Raw genomic sequence first — 19,828 nt, 5'->3', positions numbered from 1 at the left:
TGAAGAGTTGGGCTACAATATAGGGACCTACAATTTCTTCCCTCCCAGCTCCAAAAAATTTCTGTATTGGAACCCTGCATATTTTGTTTAGCCGGCTTAGTGTAATACCTGATTTTACCAGCAAGTGGTGCAGGTGAAGATCTTTTTAGGTTATGATCCTGAGAAAATGCAGGACATTTTTCATTTTTAAATAATTTAGTACAGGTTCAGACCTGCCTTGGGATTGGGTGATCCTATGCAGCATCGATTTGTCACTTGCACCGCAGCACTGGTTCTTGCAGATTTGACAGCTGGTGGTAGTATTATTACTACTCATTGCTGCCCCTCATGGCCAGTGTGAACATAACCTTACATGCTTCAAATGTATCCAAAGCCAAGTTTCCATTTATTTGATTTTAGCAGTGAGGGGTTAGAGCCTCTCTGTTTTTTTCCAGTTCTTGTGGTGTTCTCCAGCCTCAATGTACATATCACATTGTGGTGATATGACACTTCTGTTTGGAAATGATTTGGCAAAAGCTGCAGTTCTCCTTTAATCTTACTCTTTTTTTTTTTGTTTGTTTCAGGGTGTATCCCTGGCTTCGGGGTCTGGCTTACACCTCGCTAGGACTGTTTTTATTGGGATTTTTTCTCTGGAACATTGACAACATCTTCTGCGACACCTGGAGGTGAGTTGTAATAAAAATGTGAAACTACAGATCCAGTTAAAAAAAAACAAAAAACGTGCAGATGACAGATTAACATGCACACAGATAAACCCAAACTCTTTGGGCCTGATGTATTAAACGTTCTCCAAGGCTGTAGAGGTTACACTGTCATCGGTAAAGCTGGGCATATGCTAGCAAATGTTTTGAATCCTGGACCAGATCCTTTCCAGCTTCACCGATGAAAGTGTATCCTCTCCAGCCTTGGCGAGCTTTAATAAATCAGGGCCAATTTACATATCAGTTTGGATCTTCATAGGGTCACATGACATATCAGTTATTTCAAATTGCAACATGAGACATGCTGGATTTTTTTTTTATTAAAGGCCCTTCTTTTAAGTTTTTCTCTTAAACGGTTTCACTTGGTTAGAATGAGCTTGAAAAAGAAGACACCCTCAATTTACAAGGTATTCGGCTTTCCTGTTATGCCTGATCTAGAAGGATGTTAACATGTAAACATTCTTAAATAATGAAACTTTGGAGGGAGAGCCCTGAGCCTTGAAGCAGGACTAAAACCCTCTTTGTACTCAAATGGGGATTTTGTCTCGGGTACCGTTATCCTTTTCCTTTGTTTTAGTCCTTGGAAGCCAACGCAAGCACAGCTCAGCGATTTTGACAGCTCAAACATACAGTCAGCCAGTTAAGAATTCTTACTGCGGAGGGGATATTGCCTGTCCCTTTCTGCAATAAAGCTAGGCCTGGTCACATTTTTAACATGAAACATAAGTTTTGTTAACACATTTTTCCACTAAACGTTGCGGAATGGATGCAATGTAAAGGAGAGATATAATCTGTAGTAAAGGAAAGGGAATAAGGGAGATGGTACCAAAACCACAGGTTTACTTGGATGCACCAATGCTCTGAATACGCTTTTTTAACATTTTAATTCTTTACCCAATAAACAAGGAGAATAAAAACTTTTTTTTACAGGAGTGTACGGCAGAAGATGCCCCCGGTTGTCGGAGCTGTGACACAGTTCCATGCCTGGTGGCACATACTGACTGGACTGGGTTCCTACCTGCACATATTATTTAGGTAAATATCTACTAATGGTCACTTGTGTAGCATTTCACCAAAGTCATTTAAACAAATGATAAAAGATTGTGATGCAGCATCTGGTTACACTTTTATGGGTTCTCCCTGCACCTTTCACCTTAATATTCTCATTCACTGATTGTTAGAACTTTGTGATACAAGCTGGTGGTGGAGTTACTTTTAGGGGTCTTTTGGCAACCCAAAGAATTTGACATGAATGTTTCACACGTTGTGCTGAAGTCATTTTTTGTACCGTTTGGCTTTATTTTAACCTTTTGTTTGTGCTTTGTTGCAGTTTGTACACTCGAACGCTCTTTCTAAAGTATCGACCAAAAGTGAGGGTGAGTATCCAAGTAACCACTAGTTCCATTATACACAGGGTTACATTAAGATTTAATGTAAGAATGGTCATGACTACTATTTATGTATTGTGTTTAGTAACTGCTTTGATTTGGGCAGCTCTGTTCGCCACTAAGCCTTAGGCTACGTACACACGGCAGATGATTCTCATCTGATAATCGCTGAGGACGCTGAATCTGGCATACGGGGCTGAGGACGAGAATCTGGCATATGTACAGCGTCCGTCATCCTGGCAGATCTGCGGATGAGAAACGATCATAATGAAAGTGAAGGAGAGAGAGCACAGCGGGGTGCTGCCTCTATCATTCTCCCTTCTCCATAGAGCAGAGTGGTGCTGTATGTACACCGCTTATTCTAGCATTGTGCAGTCTTTGTTGTTGGAAAGGATCGAGAAAGATCGTTTCCAAAGACAATTATTGCACATGTGTACCCAGCTTTAGACAGCTGACATCTGCTTTCAACACAAGGCAGCTAAGGTATATCTCAGCCCTTATCAAATACTATTTTATAGAAATGGTGCAAGTGCACACAGTTGTGTACTGATATCATTATGTTTAATGAGATGTAATACCATTTGCTGATATTCCATTTCCACCTGTAGAAACTCCATGGCTGATGTGTTCCCTTTTTTTAATGGGACAATGAGAATAAAGCACCTTGATATATAAAATACATATTTTAAATTTGTATAGTAGTATGCAATAGTTCTTTGAACCATTTGTTAACCTTATTCAATGTAAGTCATGATGAGCAAACCAATTGTGTGGCACTGCCATTAGTGATATTTCAGTTCTCTGTTATGTATGGTAAACTCAGCCTGCCTTGGCATTTCTGATGTCATATAAAGGCCCCGAATTTACATAGCCCTCAGATCAAAATCAGAAGTTAAAACTGTAGAGTACAATTCGTATATAGGGAGATTTTTCCTAAATTCAGAGTAAAATGGTACAGCAATATTCACATAAAATTTGGGATAGATGAAGTATCTATTATGTTTGAAACAAGTGACTTCAGTTTGCCTCTTAAAGTCCTACTTGTAAAGTGTTTGGTCAAACAAACTGCTTTTGATTACCATCATAGTTGATGCAGTAATCACATAATCGGGAACCATTCTGGTTACCTATGCCCATTGGAACCCAAAGTAATGGAAAACAGCCAGGAATTAGAATGTTTAATATGGGTCCCTAGTTTGAAGCATTGTACAGATAACTGGTGTACAGATTCTTCTGGAAGGGGGTTAAAGAAAAAAGCTATTTATGCAAGCTTGTAGTATAACATGTGGGAAGCAATGTTAAACCTGCAGTGTTCTTGGTTTTGATGTTTCATTTTCCTTTGCGCAGTTCATGTTTGGCATGTGGCCGGTGATTATGGTGGAACCTCCGAAGAAACACTGACAAAGCGTCACCGAAGAGCCACACGGAAACATTCCAGAACGGACCCGGCGGAGTGTAACACAAAGACTCCAGCATTCTATGCAGTGAATACGGACATTACATATATGCACCTATGTATAGCTACAATACACGCGTGTGTGCGTACTTCTGACTTTTATACCAAGGTATATACTTTTTGGTTGCATTGATACTGCCAGTTACAGACAGAAGGAACTTCACAAACTTTTCTGTCTGGTTTTTGGAACCAGATAAGTCAGCGGATCGCCCTACTTTTTTTTTTTTTTTTCAAATATACTCCGCGGGGTGTTGGCAAAATACTAAACCCTCTCCTCCACTTCCAATAGAAAAAAAATAAAAAAAACTTCAGAAATGCACCTTTTTACTCACGTAAATCCACGGACATGTGATGTCCCAGCCCAAAGTCTCTCTGCTGTGTACAGTGGACAGTCCTGGTTCTAATATCTAGGTGACTGCTTGCTTGACGTGGATACTTTCTATGGGCTGTGCAGCCGATCTAGAAGAGGATGACTTTAGCAAACAGGAGCTAGCCCCTTTACTTCTGGTTTATTGGTCCATTGCAGCCAGAAAAAGAGCTCGCTAGGACATGGATGATGTACTTAGGTGAGTATAAGAAGCATCAAAAATAAATTAAAATTTGGAGCTGTGGGCTTTATTAAAACCCAAGCAAGGTGGGCCCTGTAATGGTACAATGAAGAAAAGAATTACTGAAATCGTGCTAAACAAGAATTACAATGCCATGCTAATCCTGGGTGAAGCTATACTGACAAGGGAAAGCTTATGAAAGCTCTCCAAGGCTGTGGAGGATCAGTGAAGCTGGGTGGTCCAGCAAACCTGGAATGGATTTCCTGAAAGTCACTGAAAACATCAAATGTTTTCTATCATGGACCAGATAAATTGCAGGTTTGTTGGATCAACCAGCTTCACTGATGAGAGGGTAACCTCTCCAGCCTTGGAGAGCTTTAATAAATCGGGCAACTTACACAGTAAATTGTACTCCTTTAATGGTCATGAACTGGATCCAAAAACTTGTGCGATGAGAAAATCAATCCTAAAACATTTGTAGCATTTGTATTTAAAAAGATTGAATCTAAAACCCAACTGTGACTAAAAAGAGTTGATTGCCACTGCCACCGTTGCTCACATCACCAAAGGCTGCTGAGAAATCACCAACTGAAGACCAACTGAAGTTTAGAAATGGGCACCTTAGCAGTGACAATCTCTTGGTCAGTCGCTGCTCTCAGTTGTTCCTCACCATAATGCAAACTTCAGTTCAGACGACAGTAATGGTGTAGAGCAGGGGTGTCAAACTCAAACACACAGGGCCAAAATTAAAAACTTAGTCGCGGCCAAGAAAAATATTTCTTGGAAATAATCATATAAGCAACCGGAGATAAACAGAAAGCAGTAGAGGACATGTTAGGCAAGGAGAATATTTGTGCCCACTATTGTCTATAGCTGTAACCATAATAGTAAATGTTAGATCAGGGCTACTGTGCTGTTATTAGATTACTGTGCCGAGGAACAAATAGATCAATCCACTGCATGCTATACTCATGTGTTCTTGTTTCTTCTTATTGAGATTAATTGTTTTACTTTGCTGCATTCATTTGGTTTCATATTGCATTCTCTGGCACAGTAAAACAATATATCAATAGCTCTATGATAATTCCTGGTAATAATAATCCTGATAATTCCTGATTATTGAATTTACCTGTCAGTATAAACTCTGCGGGGTCCACGCATAGATAGGCTGCTGTTTAATAGACATGAGTGATGCCGCTACTACAATTCCCGGCATCACTTGTGCCTATAAAATGCGGGCCACACATAGACAGAGAGGCCGCTGGTCTGGAGACGTGAATGATCCCGGGAACTGTTGTAGCAGCATTGTCTATAGCACATCAGCTTAATATGTATTGCAGATTGCCCGCCGTTACTACGGAATGGCGAGCCAGCCGCAATTCATATTAAGAATTCTTTTGGGGACCAAAAAAAAGGACGTGCCTGACCAGATTTGGCCTGCGGGCCAGAGTTTGACACCCCTGGTGTGGAGGATTTGCTGAGAGCTGTGGGCGACAATCCGCATGGCAGCAGGAGAGACATATTTGCAACTTTGTTTGCAGAAAACACTTTTATACAGATATTTTAGCAAGAGTTTATTTAAAAAGCATGAACTGTGTGGTTCAGGTAATGTAAGAGATTTTTCATCTCCTGCTGCACCTGCACTGCCCTATGAATCCTGCAGGGGGAGCACTGTACCTTCTTTTGTCTGCCGCCTATTAAAGTACCACATACGTTCCAAAGGAGAATCCTAAAGTCTGGATTGATGGTACCTGGCACATACCTCGTGTGCCTTTTTTTTGCCTGTTGAATGTATGGGCATGTTTGATGCTGTATCGGTTGGGTTAAAAGTTTGTAATATTACAGATTAGTGTGACGAATAGGATTTAGTGTAATCATTAGGTCTTGTTCACACCAGATCCTTTAGAAATGCATGCAGTATCACTAACATGAAAACATATTTTCATTTGCATTGCAGTGTGATTTGTGAATGTCTTCAGTGGACTTTAATGGGAAGCTGTAAGTCAGCACACACAGCTGCAGCATATGGTATGTGTTTGATAACTGAACTCAGGGCACAGAAATAGATAATATAATTCCCAATAGCTACATAGACATACATGCACCAGATACCTTTGCAAATCCTTGTTAGCAGTTGCATCATCAAAGGGCTGTGCATAACCTGTGCAGGTAGCAGTGTTCTGGGAAAGGGCTCTCAAGACCTCCCATTACTGATTGGCTGCAGAAACCTACAGGTGGGCGTATACAAGACCGGGCACCGGAGAGAAAGCAGCAGCGGCCGGTCTTTAGTACAGGGCCCTTTGGGTGTTCGGCTGTGCCTTTTCTGTCCAGTCCCAGGCCAAAGGCAGAAGGATGACCCTGACATTTCCGAACCAAAGTCGGGTCACCTACCTGGCTGTTCTGGGTGGTAGAGCTGTGTAAATCTCATTTAAAAACACATCTTTTTTCATGTAAAGCTGCTTCTATATATATTTGTCAGTATTGGTTTGCCTGGAGTTCAGCTTTAGGTTCTAAAGATTCATTATCCTTACATATAAGTTAGTGCCAAACTCTTCCACCTGAAATCATCACCCTCTTTAAATATTACAAAATCTATATCATACTATATCATTCACCCTGTCCATTATAGTCCATATGTATGGGCACAACAGTCTGTAAAGCTAATGTAATCAGGTCTGCTGAGGAAGCATGGAAATGCCCAGCACATGACATGCAGCAAGCCTTTTTTTTTTCTAACACAAATATCCCTGTTCAGGGAATATGCTAATTAAAAAAAAAAACCCTGGAGCTTGATTAAAAACTGTAAAGAATGAAAAGTAGGGTTGCTGACAACACACTGACCGATCAGATTCGTGATTTCACCTTCTCATCTGCACTGGCACTGGGATCTCATAGCTTGTTTTGGACCGCAGGTTTCATCGATAAGCTCCGGCAGTCTGGGAATGTTGTGTATTTTGGGGTCACTGGAATTCTATAAGTTATTTTAGGACAATTTACTGAAGAAATGTCATACCTAAAACTGAATGTGTTTGGTGGATTGATGATATATGCTTAGAAACAGTGCCTAACTTATTTCTTAATAAATTTGTACCTATCCTTTATGGAGAGAGCCTTGTTTCCTGCAAACCAATATGGTGTAAACTGGTTGCTGATACATTTTACAACAAAACCAAATATGTAAGTGAACTTCATCCCTAACTGGTTTGTAATTTTAGAATCGGAGAGGGCAAAGGAGAGAGGTTTGTGGCTCATGCTCAATAGTGAAAATACATAAATACAATTCAAAGACCATTCCTGTTAGGCAGTCCACAGGATATGGTTTTGTTTGGTGCTATACAGATATGCTTTTAGCAAGATAACAAATTCAATCAGTTAATAAAGAATATGTAAAAAAAGCTTTATAAGCTGTATAAAATCCGACGCGTTTCGCCAAGCCGATAGGCTTCTTCGGGGATATGGTAATATACAAGCTTTTCGGTCTGTGTACATACATAAGTAATCTAAAGAAAAATCTTTGTTGAAATGTTCATATCTGCATTTTATTGACTTTTCTTTATATTACTTATGTATGTACACAGACCGAAAAGCTGTATGCATGTGTACCGCCAGAACTAGCATCCCCATCCCAACAAGCCATGTTTATTTCATACGGTCAGGTACCTAGGTTGTATTACCATTGTGTCCCACTGTATACTGAATACTGTCCAAGGACCAAGACGTGTCCTATTTCCTATCGATGACCCTGGGTTTTTTTCCTCTGTCTATGCTGGGGTAGCATCCCATCTTCTTCTGTCTTCTAAAACCCTTACTACTTCCCACCATTCCATATCCCCCCTACTATTGTGTGATACTCCCCCCACCTCCTAGAGTGTAAGCTCCTCGGGGCAGGGTCCTCTCCTCCTCCTGTGTCACTGTCATTTGCAGCCCCTATTTAATGTACAGCGCTGCATAACATGTTGGTGCTATATAAGTACTGTTTAATAATAATAACTCATCCCAACACTCCCGTTATACGACAACCTCACATCCACGTCCCAGTAATGCCATCCCAGGAAGAAGCTCTGGCTGCCTAACACCTGCAGATAGTCCTGAACTCTGGTGTTTGAGGGAGATTCTGGTCATCAAAAGTCCATTCTCCATCTGATATTTTTAGAAAATTATTGGCAGTTTTTAAATTCAGTAAAATGTCTTCTTCCAGTGGCTGCCCTGAAGCCTCTGAATTTGTTCCCCCAAAAATCCCTATGCAACCCAACCGTCTCATAATAACAGCATGGGGGGTTCTGTGAAGATGTGTATATGGCACATCAGCTGACTCAGGTCATAAAATTATAGCTGACCGGCTTCATAATCCAGAAATATCCTGAAATGATTACTACTGATGGTTACGGGCAATGGAATCTCGATGTGTTCTGCTGAAAACAAATCTACAACCACTAAACTCCACAATTTACAAATGCTCCAACATCTACTTCCCAATGGTGTAGTCCAAAGAAGAATCTCTGGCAGGTCAACTCGGGAGGACAATAAACTTACAGCATTTTACTAGATTTAATTAACGTGGAATAAAATGGTTGTCATAAACTGTTTGCATGCCCTCCATATGGGTGATTAACATATAGTCATACAATCCTTTGGTGCACATGCTGCAGCATGGGGGAGATCAGTAAGGATGGCGTTGAAGGTTTATAAGTGGCGACATTCATCATCTATCTCGAAAAATGAGATCTGCTCCATTTGTAATCCAGAGATATCCTGACTGGAGACCACACTTGGTAACCAGAGCTCTTCCTTGTCATGTATCACTAAATACTGATGACCTGACCAAGCACCATGATTGGGCTTTATTGCTGATCACTGATTGCCTTTGTTTCCTGTCTATTATTTATAAAGATTGTTTATATAGCACCAACATATTACCCAGCGCTGTACATTAAATAGGGGTTGCAAATGACAGACAGATACAGCCAGTGACACAGGAGGAGAAGAGGACCCTGCCCCGAAGAGCTTACAATCTAATAGGGGGATGTCGATGCTGGGGTAACACTCCCTGATAAACCATTGGCATGTTTTCTCACAACCTCCCAGAAGTGTTGCCCAGAAATAGAACTCTGAGGCAAATAGAATCTTTCCAGTGTCTCTGGCCGATTCCGGTGCATTGCAAGCCACGGGCCCTCCAGTTATCGATTTAGTTACCTCCTGATTGATTTCAGTGTTCTCTCCAGGCCCTTTTAGATGTGTGCACCGCCCGGAACTTTTCAGTAACGGCCCGGCTGTTTTTTGGCTACTGAGAAGTTGAGTCACAATACAGGGGCTGCCATCTGCCTGCAGCTCCTTCCCACCCAGCTGGGAAGATTTGAATCAGAAGAGTGTTCCTCGTATGGGCAGTATGGACAACGAACTTCCAGCCGCTCATCATCCACCACCTCCTCTATGCTTTACATATAAATGAATGAGAATGAATACTTCTATAGCAAAGCATAGATGGGTAATAGATGAGTATCTGGCAAGCATTCAGCCACCTATTACCTCCAATTATCTATGAGTGAACTTTCATCCGCTGTCTGATTCATCTCTAAGGCAGAATGTCGGGGACATAAATATATAAGTATATACAAACTCCTTTTACTGTAATTATTATTTGTAATATACCACTGGAACCACACTAGCCACACTTTCAGATCAATTATTCAAAAATAAGAGAATCCTCCCATTTTTCACATTACATTCACTTTCCAAGGCTTCAGTGAGCTTCATCCGTTCTTCATTCATTCTAATACCAATCACCCCTGGAGGATGGGGGTGTATAATTTGCTCATCACATCTCCACTTGTCAGAATATTCTCTGTTGAATTAAATCATCAATTTTTTTATAGTTTGCAATTTCCTCCAGCACATGGAAGGGCCTCTAGCAGAACAGTGTTCCCGGATCTCCCAGTGCTCTCAGGGTTCCTTAATAAAGCATTTTTAAGGAAATTAAATCTGATCTCTAATGAGTGGCTGAAATGTAAATGGCCCATTGTGAAGCCCTTTACCAATGTAGAAAAGTATATATTTATACTCAAGTATATATTTATATTTTAGTCCCATATTTATCAATGTGGTAGGGTAGCTTGATGAATGACATTAGGGGACTGCTGTTCACATGCTTTTTACCCGAGCACAACCATTTGGCTCGGGCATCAATAATCCAGTGTGTGCGCAGCTCTGGTAACTGATCTGCACATGTACAACCATTATCAAAATGTAATACGACAAGCATGTGCAAAAATCATAACAAATGGTCCTGCAGCAATGATGTCACTATGGGTTCAGCATTCAGCTATAAAGTCAGAACTTGCAATTCTCCATCTGATGCTTCTATCATTTCCCTAGAGCAGAACTCACTTCAATGTCTTAGATTGTAAAGCTGCGTACACACGTCAGATTTTTATCGCCCGATAATCGGCATCGGCCAGATATCGGGCGTAAATCTGGCGTGTGTACAGTCGGCATCATCCATTGTCCGAACGTTCGTCCTGGCGGATCCACAGACGATGAACGACGAGCGATCCTAATGCAAGGGAAGGGGGAGAGCGCGCAGCAGGGTGCCGCTCCATCGTTCTTCCCCTCCCCTCTCCATAGAGCAGAACGGTGCTGTATGTACAGCACCGTTCATGCATCGTGCAGTCCTTTGTCGTTGGAAACGATCGTGAAAGATCCTTTCCAACGACAAAAATTGCTCGTGTGTACGCAGCTTAAGCTCTTCAGGGCAGGGTCCCCTCCTCCTCTGTCTGTACTGTCTGTTATTTGCTACCTCTATTTAATGTACAGCGCTGCATAATAGGTTGCCACTATAAAAATACCGTTTAGTAATAATAATAATAATGTTTTTTTTTTTTTAATTTATACATTTTTTCCTGGCATCTTCTTGGCAGCCATGATGTCCCCTTCCTCCTGCAGCAGAAGGGACCAGTCTTTAATATTGCTGACTCCATGACATCAGCATTGCTCCCTTTAGTATTGCACTGTGAGCCCAGAGCAGCGTAATAATTTATTCCCCAGGGGGCAGATCCATGACAGCCAGGGTCCACAGGAAGTGGATTGCATGACACTGCATGAACTATGCATTATGGTGGCCTAGAGGTTAGCACTCTGGCCCTTGCAGCGCTGGGTCCCAGGTTGAAATCTCGTTCAGGACAATATCTGCATGGAGTTTGCAGGTTCTCCCTGTGTCTGTGTGGGTTTCCTCCCACATTCCAAAAAACAAAACATGCAGTTAGGTTAATTGGCTTCCCCCAAATTGACCTTAGACTAATAATGACATATGACTATGGTAGGGACATTAGATAGTGACATGACTATGGACTTTGTACACCGCTGCTTAATATGTTGGTGCTATATAAATACTGTGTAATAATAATGAACCAGAGCTAAATCTGAAATTGATTAGTCTTTTGGGGACAGCACAAGTGAAAATACCAGTGGTTATGTTTTACAAAGCTAAGTTACTTATTACCAAAATAATACTAAACTTGGGTTTCTATTTATTATTATTATTATTATTATTATTATTACACAGTATTTATAAAGCGCCATCAACATCATTAAGGAAGGCATTTCATCTTTTATGGCTATCAAAGTAGTAGTAAAGATTCCAGTCATCAATTTAATTTTTATATGGAAATACATCCAGCTGCAGTTAGTTGTATCCAGCAGCAATGAATTTCTGTTTAATTCCTAAATGATCCTCGTTCACAATCTCATGCAGTTTATCATTGGCATGGTGTCCCATCCATGGCTTCTTCCAAAAACAAACTGTACTGACCCCCTTTAGTAATCTGACCTTTTTCATGGCGAGGAGGAAAATAATGAATGTTTATTGTGACTCCTGAATAAGAGACACTGGGATAAACGGTCTTCAACGTTCCTGAACAGGTGCGCTTCAATATGACGGGACACATACCAAATTTGGTAACCTTTTAATCTAATGATTTGGAAAATGCAGAAGCCAAAAATCAGTATTATAACAAAGTTAAAAACTGTGGTACCTTGGTGTAAATCCTTAATCCGTTCCAGATCCTTGGACTTATACCAAACAGGATTTATACCAAACAAATTTTTCCCAAAAGAAATAAAAGGAAAATGATTAATCCGTTCCCATGAAAAAAAAAAATCCAATTGTTTTTGGCATTACATACATTGATGGGGCTGTATAAAATAATTTAAGCACTGCTTAATACTAAAATACATAAATACAAAAGCAATTAGATGAAATAAATGAAAATGTAACCTCACTTTACCTTGCTGAGAAGAGTGGAGTGCCTACTAGGATGGTGCTGAGAAGGGAGGAGGAGGAGATAGTATGTAATTCACAAAGAGTTATAGCGCGGGTTGTTCACTGAATGGTAGTAACTGGCGTACTGACGCTCATGGGCAGTCGTTGCTTTGTCTCGAGAGAGGTAAATAAGGGTAGCGTGCGGTGTTATGAATCATTTTGACCCATACAAGTTCTAGCACAAAGGTTGTATACCAAGCAAAGATTGTATACCAAGCAAAATGTATTGTCCAAACAGGACTTATACCAAGTTGGCCTTATTCCAAAGCGGACTTTTACCGAGGTACCACTGTAAATGACAATGGATATAGAACAATATTAGGAGCAATCCTATATTTGGCCAACAGAGGGAGACAAAGTACTTGTTTTATGGAATAATTCTGTACAATGCAGATACATTGAGAGTGATTTATTTTACTTTGAGAGTCTTCCTTTTATTATTATTATTATTATTTAGTGTTCTCCCCAGCTCATTTTAGCTGGGTGCACCACCCGGCACTTTTCAGCAACCACCCGGCTGTTTCTGGGTGATTACTGAAGAGTTGGTCACAGTTCATGGGCTTCCACCCTCCTACAATTTCTTCTCACCCGGCTTAAGCACTGTTATTATTATTATTATTATTATTAATAATAATAATATTATTATTAATAAACAGGATTTAAATAGCGCCAACATATTACGCAATGTTGTACGCTGTACAAGGGTTGCAAATGACAGACAGATACAGACAGTGACACAGGAAGAGGAGAGGATCCTGCCCCAAAGAGCTTACAATCTTCATATAATAAATTGCATCTAATATACCCCCAGTGACTGTCACTTCTCCCAAATTTCTTTAAGCCACTGGCACAATGGCTGCAGGGAGCACATGTTTTTATAGGCAGGGAGGTGGCACATAGCAAAGCTCCGAAGAGCTTTAATAAATCAGGCCTATTGTTCAAGTGCGATTATAGGTCTTCAATGGACTACTATGGATGCATTGCACCACACTGTAGCATTGTGTGCTGCACCACAGATGCATCTGAATTGCATTTCTTTAATGTATGGGGCATAATTCAAAATAAATAGAGTAGATAAAATTTGATTATTAGACACAGAAGAAATAAATTATTACAAATGCTTCTGTTTGTGGGTACATTAAATAGGGGTTGCAAATGACAGACCGATACAGACAGTGACACAGGAGGAGGAGAGGACCCTGCCCAGAGGAGCTTACAATCTAGGAGGAGGGGGAAGTATCACACAATAGGACCACTGCAATCTGACTAAACAATCTCTATTACATACAATCTCCAATCCATACATTTTTATAATGCAATCTTTGCATTGTATGGTTTTAAATGTGATTGGGCTTCTCTTTTCTATAGATCACTGACAACTATGTAAAGCCCCAACTTGGCAGATTGCAAACACATTCAGCAAAAATTTAAGTTTTTAATTGCACAGATTATATAAATATTGTACAATCACACCTGAGGGGTTTATGGTGAGCTTTAGGAAGATTGTACAATCAGATTGCAATGTGTAGGCAGCAGCAATCTGCTAGTGACAAACTTCCTCCTTATTGTGTGCTACTTCCCTCTCAGATTGTAAACTCTTCTGTTCAGGGTCCTCTCCTCCTCCTGTGTCACTGTCTGTATCTGTCTGTCATTTGCAACCCCTATTTAATGTACAGCGCTGCGTAATATGTTGGTGCTATATAAATCCTGTTTATTAATAATAATAACTAGCTTGCAAACTTTTTTTTTTCAGTGTTATATTTATTTTTTTATAATCTTAGTCAATTCATCTTAATGGACATTTCTTCCATTGCCATGAAAATAAAGCAACAGAGAAAAGTTGCAACATTGTAACAAGTGATCAATACATAACAAGTGTTAGGTAATACATGGGAGGGGGAAAGGACTACATTTCCCATAATGATTTGCAGCACCGCCCCTGCCCTGGGAGGTGATATGGAGGGGGGGTTGCTGTGTGTGTATAGCAGAGTTGTAGAAGCAGAGAAGCTGGAGCAGCTGTGATTGGCACCTCTGTGCAGCCAGCACCTGGGCTCCTCATACCCCTGGGACAGGTACTGTAAGAAGATGGCAAATCAATGTACCTGGGTGGGGATAGAAGCCAGGCAGGTCTGTGTGTCTATGGCATAGGGATCATATCATTCTGGCTGCTTGCATTGACTTGTCTTTAGGTTTTCTCCCATGCAGCATTTATTGCAATCAGTGGCATGCAGCTGCAGAAACTCATCATATGGTGCCCCATCTTTAGGGGTTTGCTCCCCTCCTCCCTCTGCAGTGGGGGTCAGGCTGTGCCTTGGGCTGCAGTAATACAATCATCCCAGTGTAGGGATTTCAGGATCTGCTGTGTTTTGCACATGGTTTTTGTTACTGAATTGGCAGCGGCTGAGCTATGGAATGATGGCTGGAGAGTTGGGTTACCTTGTGAGCATTCCACAGATTGCTGGGTATCCCCAGCGCCTTACCAACTTCCTGCCTGGGACACACATTGAGTTCTGTGTGCACCAATTTAATGGAAATCCAATTCTTGCAAAGCGATTTATATTCCGACTGGCTCAGGTTAGCTTTTGTTGATGGGGAAAAAAAAGAACGGCGTTCAATTTGTAGCTTTGATTGCAAGTGGGTGAGTTTTGGCAGCGTTTGAGGCTAGGTATGGCATTGCTGGTGATCTGTGCTAATTAGGGTACAGGATAGGGGGTTCAGTTTTACAACCCAGATGGGAGCGTTCATTGATAAGTGATGTTTTTGGGTACATCTCTTAGATTGTAAGCTCTTCAGGGCAGGGTCCTCTCCTCCTGTATCACTGTATCTGTCTGTCATTTGCAACCCCTATTTATTGTACAGCGCTGTGTATTATGTTGGAGCTATATAAATACACTTAGTAATACCTTGGAGCCTGCTGGGCTAAAACTACACACGTTTGATAATTATGAAAAAAGAATGAACAATCGTAAAGGACGAGGCACGAACCAACAATTCTATATGTATGCCAATGACACGATTGTTTGTAGATCTCAGCAGACCATTGGATGGAGTGTAGGTGTGATTGGTGAAAGATTGTTCACATTACATCACTTCCCTATGTTCGGCACACACCTACTGACAACACATGCATGGCTTAATGGATTATCCAACCATATATTCCTGACTGTACATTTTAAATGACAATTGTATAGCGGATATCCATAGAACGCAGTTAAGGAATGGTGGGATCTTCCTGCTAATATTGCTCTGGGTGGGCAGATCTGGGATGGGTTGACTCTTTCTCAACCAGGGTTCCTCCAGAAGTTATTGGGGGTTCCTTGAACAATTTGCACTCCTCGGGTCAGTTTAAGTGGACCCAATGATCTTTTTGGCCATCTGTAAGGGTGATATTGAATGTCCAGCAATATAGGAAGAATTCTTCCCACTGACCCCCACAGTAATATACTGTGAGCTGTGGATATAGTAATTATAGAAAGGGGTTCACTGGACGCCTGGAGGTTTTTTCAAGGGTTCCCCCATGCCAAAAAGGTTGATAAAGGCTGCACCTGAATATTAAAATATTATTCTTTGGTGGGTCGATCCTTTAAGGTCAAGTTAAAGTTGATTCTGAAATTGTATAACCTACCTCTTTAGCTTTTTGCCCCACCACTAACTATTCATCTGTTTAAAAAAAAATACCTAAATCTTTGGTCACATGATGCACCGGGTCCCAAATCTCATTCCTGGTAGCGAAGGGTTTGTCTTTGGTTATCCAGCATTTTGGCTCTATAGATTGCTGGGATTGGATGATGCCATGCATAGTTGACCTGATGGGCAGGAGCCGGTGGTGTTGGATCCATTGGTCGGCACAACTGGAAACCTCACCAGCAATTAATACAGATGGCTGATATAGGAGAATATAAAGCATATACATTTGTTTTTAAAAAATGGGATAACAGCCCTCCATTGGAATACTTACTATAGTCCTTACTTCCCTGGTGCACCCCCGGTTATCTGCTTCACTTTTTGGACATCCCTTGCAGCCTTTGGGGTATCATTGCAATGAATGGCGCGGCGTAGTACAGCATGCGGTTTGTGCATTTCCATGTAGCTGTGGGAACACGCACATTATCATGTTGTGTGTTCCTGCAGAGCATATATGTGAATAGCATTAAGGCTAAGATAAATGTCTGGATGTGCCTGGATGAGAGAGACATCTCCGTCATTGATGAAAACTCACCCAGCCGGTGGGAAGCCGAGGAGCATTTCACCGCCTTGTTCTGTCTTTCACGTTGACTGCTGTCAGGTCCTTGCCATCAACAAGATCAATAGTAGAATTGGGCCCTGGGGCCATTCTAAAGAGACCCTGTTACAACCAAAAATTGCATGCAAGTGCACAGAAAAATTAGGTATAAGTTGATTGATTAAATGCTATTGATTTTCTGTTAGGTATTGATTTATATTAAATACTATAATAAATGCTTCCAGAAATTGGGACGAGTCAATCCCCCAATATATCATCCCCCACTCTTACCTTATCATAGTCTTCTTTTTAATCTTGGGGTATCTAATTACTGACTCGCTGGCCCAGCTCCTCTGTCCATCCCATCATCTACTTGCATTACTTTTTATGTATCTGCTAGGGGAAGAGTGAAGGAGAATATAGAGTAAGAGCTCTGAGTCTTCTGGGGTTGCCAACATCGCATCGCAAGATGGTGACCTTTTGTAGCCATTCAAGAACCCCAAAACTGCTGTTGTGTAACAGCAGTTTTGGGGTTCTTGAATGACTACAAAAATGAGCAGTGATGGGCATAGCCAACATTGGGCCCCTATGTAGAACTGACCTGGGGTGCACAACATTAATTGTAAAAATATCAACAATTAATGCTTTGAGACGGTGAGTTTGGTCTGACTGAGCATTAAAGTTGTGAACTCCAACAGAGGTCCCAATGCTGAACTGACTTGGGACCTTTGTATGGCCCCCTGCTGGCTGAGGATCCGGGGGTCCGAGGCCCTTGTGCATCCGCACACTTTGCATCACCTATGTCCACTCCTGCAAAGGAGGCTTTTAAAGGTAAATAAAATGCAAATACATTAACGTCACATATGAAATCTAATATGTAATGGCCCGGTGACAGGTTCTCTTTAAAGTTAAACGCGTTAGTATTAGGGACAGTTTACAACAAGGGACTGCAGGGTTTACACATGTTCTCCGCACCGGGAGTTTGTCAGCCCTCAGATTCCATGTATTGGCTCCATCAGCGACTCGTGTTATCCAATCCAGCTGCTGCTGAACACGGCATGCCAGCATTTCACAGCTGCATGTTCCTGTAAACAGATCTCAGCAGAAAACAAACAAGGATTTATACCAGATCAACAATATTACCGGTGTGGTGTGGCCCCTCCACTGCCATCAACTAAATGTAGGAGCGGATTGGCTAAAAATCAGCAGTGGAAAATCATTATTTATTCAAATTAAAAACTTTTCCACTTGTTCTTGCAGGCTTTTCCAAACCCCTCTCCCATCCCTTTCCATACAAATCTGCACGGAATAGCAATTCAATCTTTATTGGTTGATGTGTTGGCTGGAACCCAAGCTAGTAAATGTGCTGATTGGTGGAGATTCCAAGCAAGCCACACCCACTGATCAACAACCGGTCATCTGGACCCAGCAGCTTTAATGGGGAAACGTTTCTCCCTGTTGATAATTAGGGGGACAAACCGGGCAAATTGTGCACATTTGTTAAGGGAGCCATAAATGACGATTGCCTGGATCCATATAGAGCTTTGGGTTGGATTCAATTTTCAATTCTGAATTTGTTTTGTGTTGTGTCTAGAAGGGTTTGTGCAATTATTAGGATACTAACTTTATATATACTGTTTTCTTTTTTTCTGCTCAGGGCTAAAATATATTTGAAAAACAATTCTGAAATATTTTATGGAAATAGTTTGTTGTGTGCTTGTGAGCCAGAAGATGGCGCTGTTGGCTCCTGTGCACATATTTGCAGGCGCTCCTATTTGCAGAGCTCAGTAGCTCAAGCTATATAACAGATACTTCTCCCTGATTGGGTGACTCCATGTGGGGGAGACAGATCTGGCCAATGAAGGAGTATCTGCTGGGCTGTCTCATTCGCTGAGCAATAAACTGGGGAAATCTTTTTGCTTCCAAACTTTTTTGAACTTTGTATATGATCCGCATGGGGAAGAGGGTCAGGGGAGGCCAGGGGATCAGCATGGCATCTGAGGATAAAGAAACAGTAGCAATATCCTTTATGACTGGTGACCATTACAGCTATCCATTGCATGCAGAAACCAACGCTTTACTATATTGATGGCCCCACCATCGAATTTTTATCTTTGCTCCCTCACAATTGGGTTTGCAGAAAAGAGAACTATGTGACTCAACCTGCTTCTACAACTTGGTGTTTGATTGGCCGCTCAATGTCACATGCTGCAAAAAGTCATGACTTGGAGCTCCCTCATTATCCACGATTCAACTATTTGCCAAAATTTTGTCAAACTTCCAGAAATTTTATTTTACTTTGCAAGTTTCAGCTCCATATTTTGTTGGGTTTTGTTTGCAATCATGGCGATACGTCTTTGCATAGACATTTTCACAACTGAAAACTGAAACCACAGATGAGCTCTGCTCGGAGTGTTCTTTTCCTCCATTTACCACAATTTAGTTTAAGAGGCGTCACGTGTTGTCTGTCATCACCAGGCAGTGGGGGGTTAATCTGTCATACACAGAACGTGTTCGCTGGGTGTTTCCCAGAGATAAGGATTTGAAACCAACGTGCTGAACACATCCGTGTCAATGTGTCACATACATATTTTGTTGGGTTGGAAAATGTAAATCTAAGCTACACAAGTTCTATTTCATCAATTACATGTGATCCGAATCTGAGCACAATGTGCATGGTGCAAACAACCAGAAGGGTAAAATCTCATACACAATGTGACTTCTGATCCATTAATTGCCAATCACAATAGCCACCAAATTGGTCAGTATTGTGCAAAATTTACATCGGATCTGTCCTTGGTCTTCCAAAGATAAAATTGCTGCCGATCTGGCTCCAGACTGTTGATGATTATGTTCTGAGCACTTTTATTCTTTACCGTCAGCCAGGAGGTGGCTCGGTGAACAATCCGTGTTGCTGTAACTGCAATAGAGGAAAGAGAGGTCACCGACCCAGTGCCTGAATCACAAACCTGGCCGTGCTGAATATACAAATCTTTCGACAGACAGAACAGTTCACGTGTATGTACGGCTGTTTATTTAGTTGCTATCTTGGAATTTAACTTTAAGGTCAACTTTTAGCATAAAAGAGCCTTGAGGGTGCATAAAGCTTGTGACTATAAAAAAGAATACAAAAATGATTTCAAGCATTTTACTTTTATATAACATTTTTAAAAAGGGGAGAGTTAGGCTGTAGAGGAGA

General features: G+C 41.2%; 2 protein-coding genes across 4 annotated transcripts in view; both read left to right on the top strand.

The window, feature by feature from the left end:
- ACER3 (alkaline ceramidase 3) overlaps nt 1-7,194 on the top strand; it is a 39,071-nt gene extending 31,877 nt beyond the window's left edge. Inside the window, exons 8-11 of the mRNA XM_072401718.1 lie at nt 564-665; nt 1,632-1,736; nt 2,032-2,077; nt 3,437-7,194. Of these exons, the coding sequence (XP_072257819.1) occupies nt 564-665; nt 1,632-1,736; nt 2,032-2,077; nt 3,437-3,490 (307 nt within the window). The 3' untranslated portion in view covers nt 3,491-7,194. The remainder of the gene's footprint in view (nt 1-563; nt 666-1,631; nt 1,737-2,031; nt 2,078-3,436) is intronic.
- The window catches only part of CAPN5 (calpain 5), a 63,052-nt gene continuing 47,199 nt past the window's right edge, over nt 3,976-19,828 (top strand). The window contains exon 1 of one of the 3 annotated variants that reach the window (XM_072401678.1): nt 3,976-4,111. The gene's annotated coding sequence lies outside the window, so the exon portion shown is untranslated. Of the gene's footprint in view, nt 4,112-14,374; nt 14,480-14,515; nt 14,535-19,828 lie in introns of those variants that run through there. The other 2 variants (XM_072401669.1, XM_072401698.1) reach the window with 2 other exon arrangements.

This window comes from Pyxicephalus adspersus, chromosome 1 (genome assembly GCF_032062135.1).
Source record: "Pyxicephalus adspersus chromosome 1, UCB_Pads_2.0, whole genome shotgun sequence".
Classification (NCBI taxonomy): domain Eukaryota; kingdom Metazoa; phylum Chordata; class Amphibia; order Anura; family Pyxicephalidae; genus Pyxicephalus; species Pyxicephalus adspersus.
This window is presented reverse-complemented; position numbering and strand designations above follow the sequence as displayed.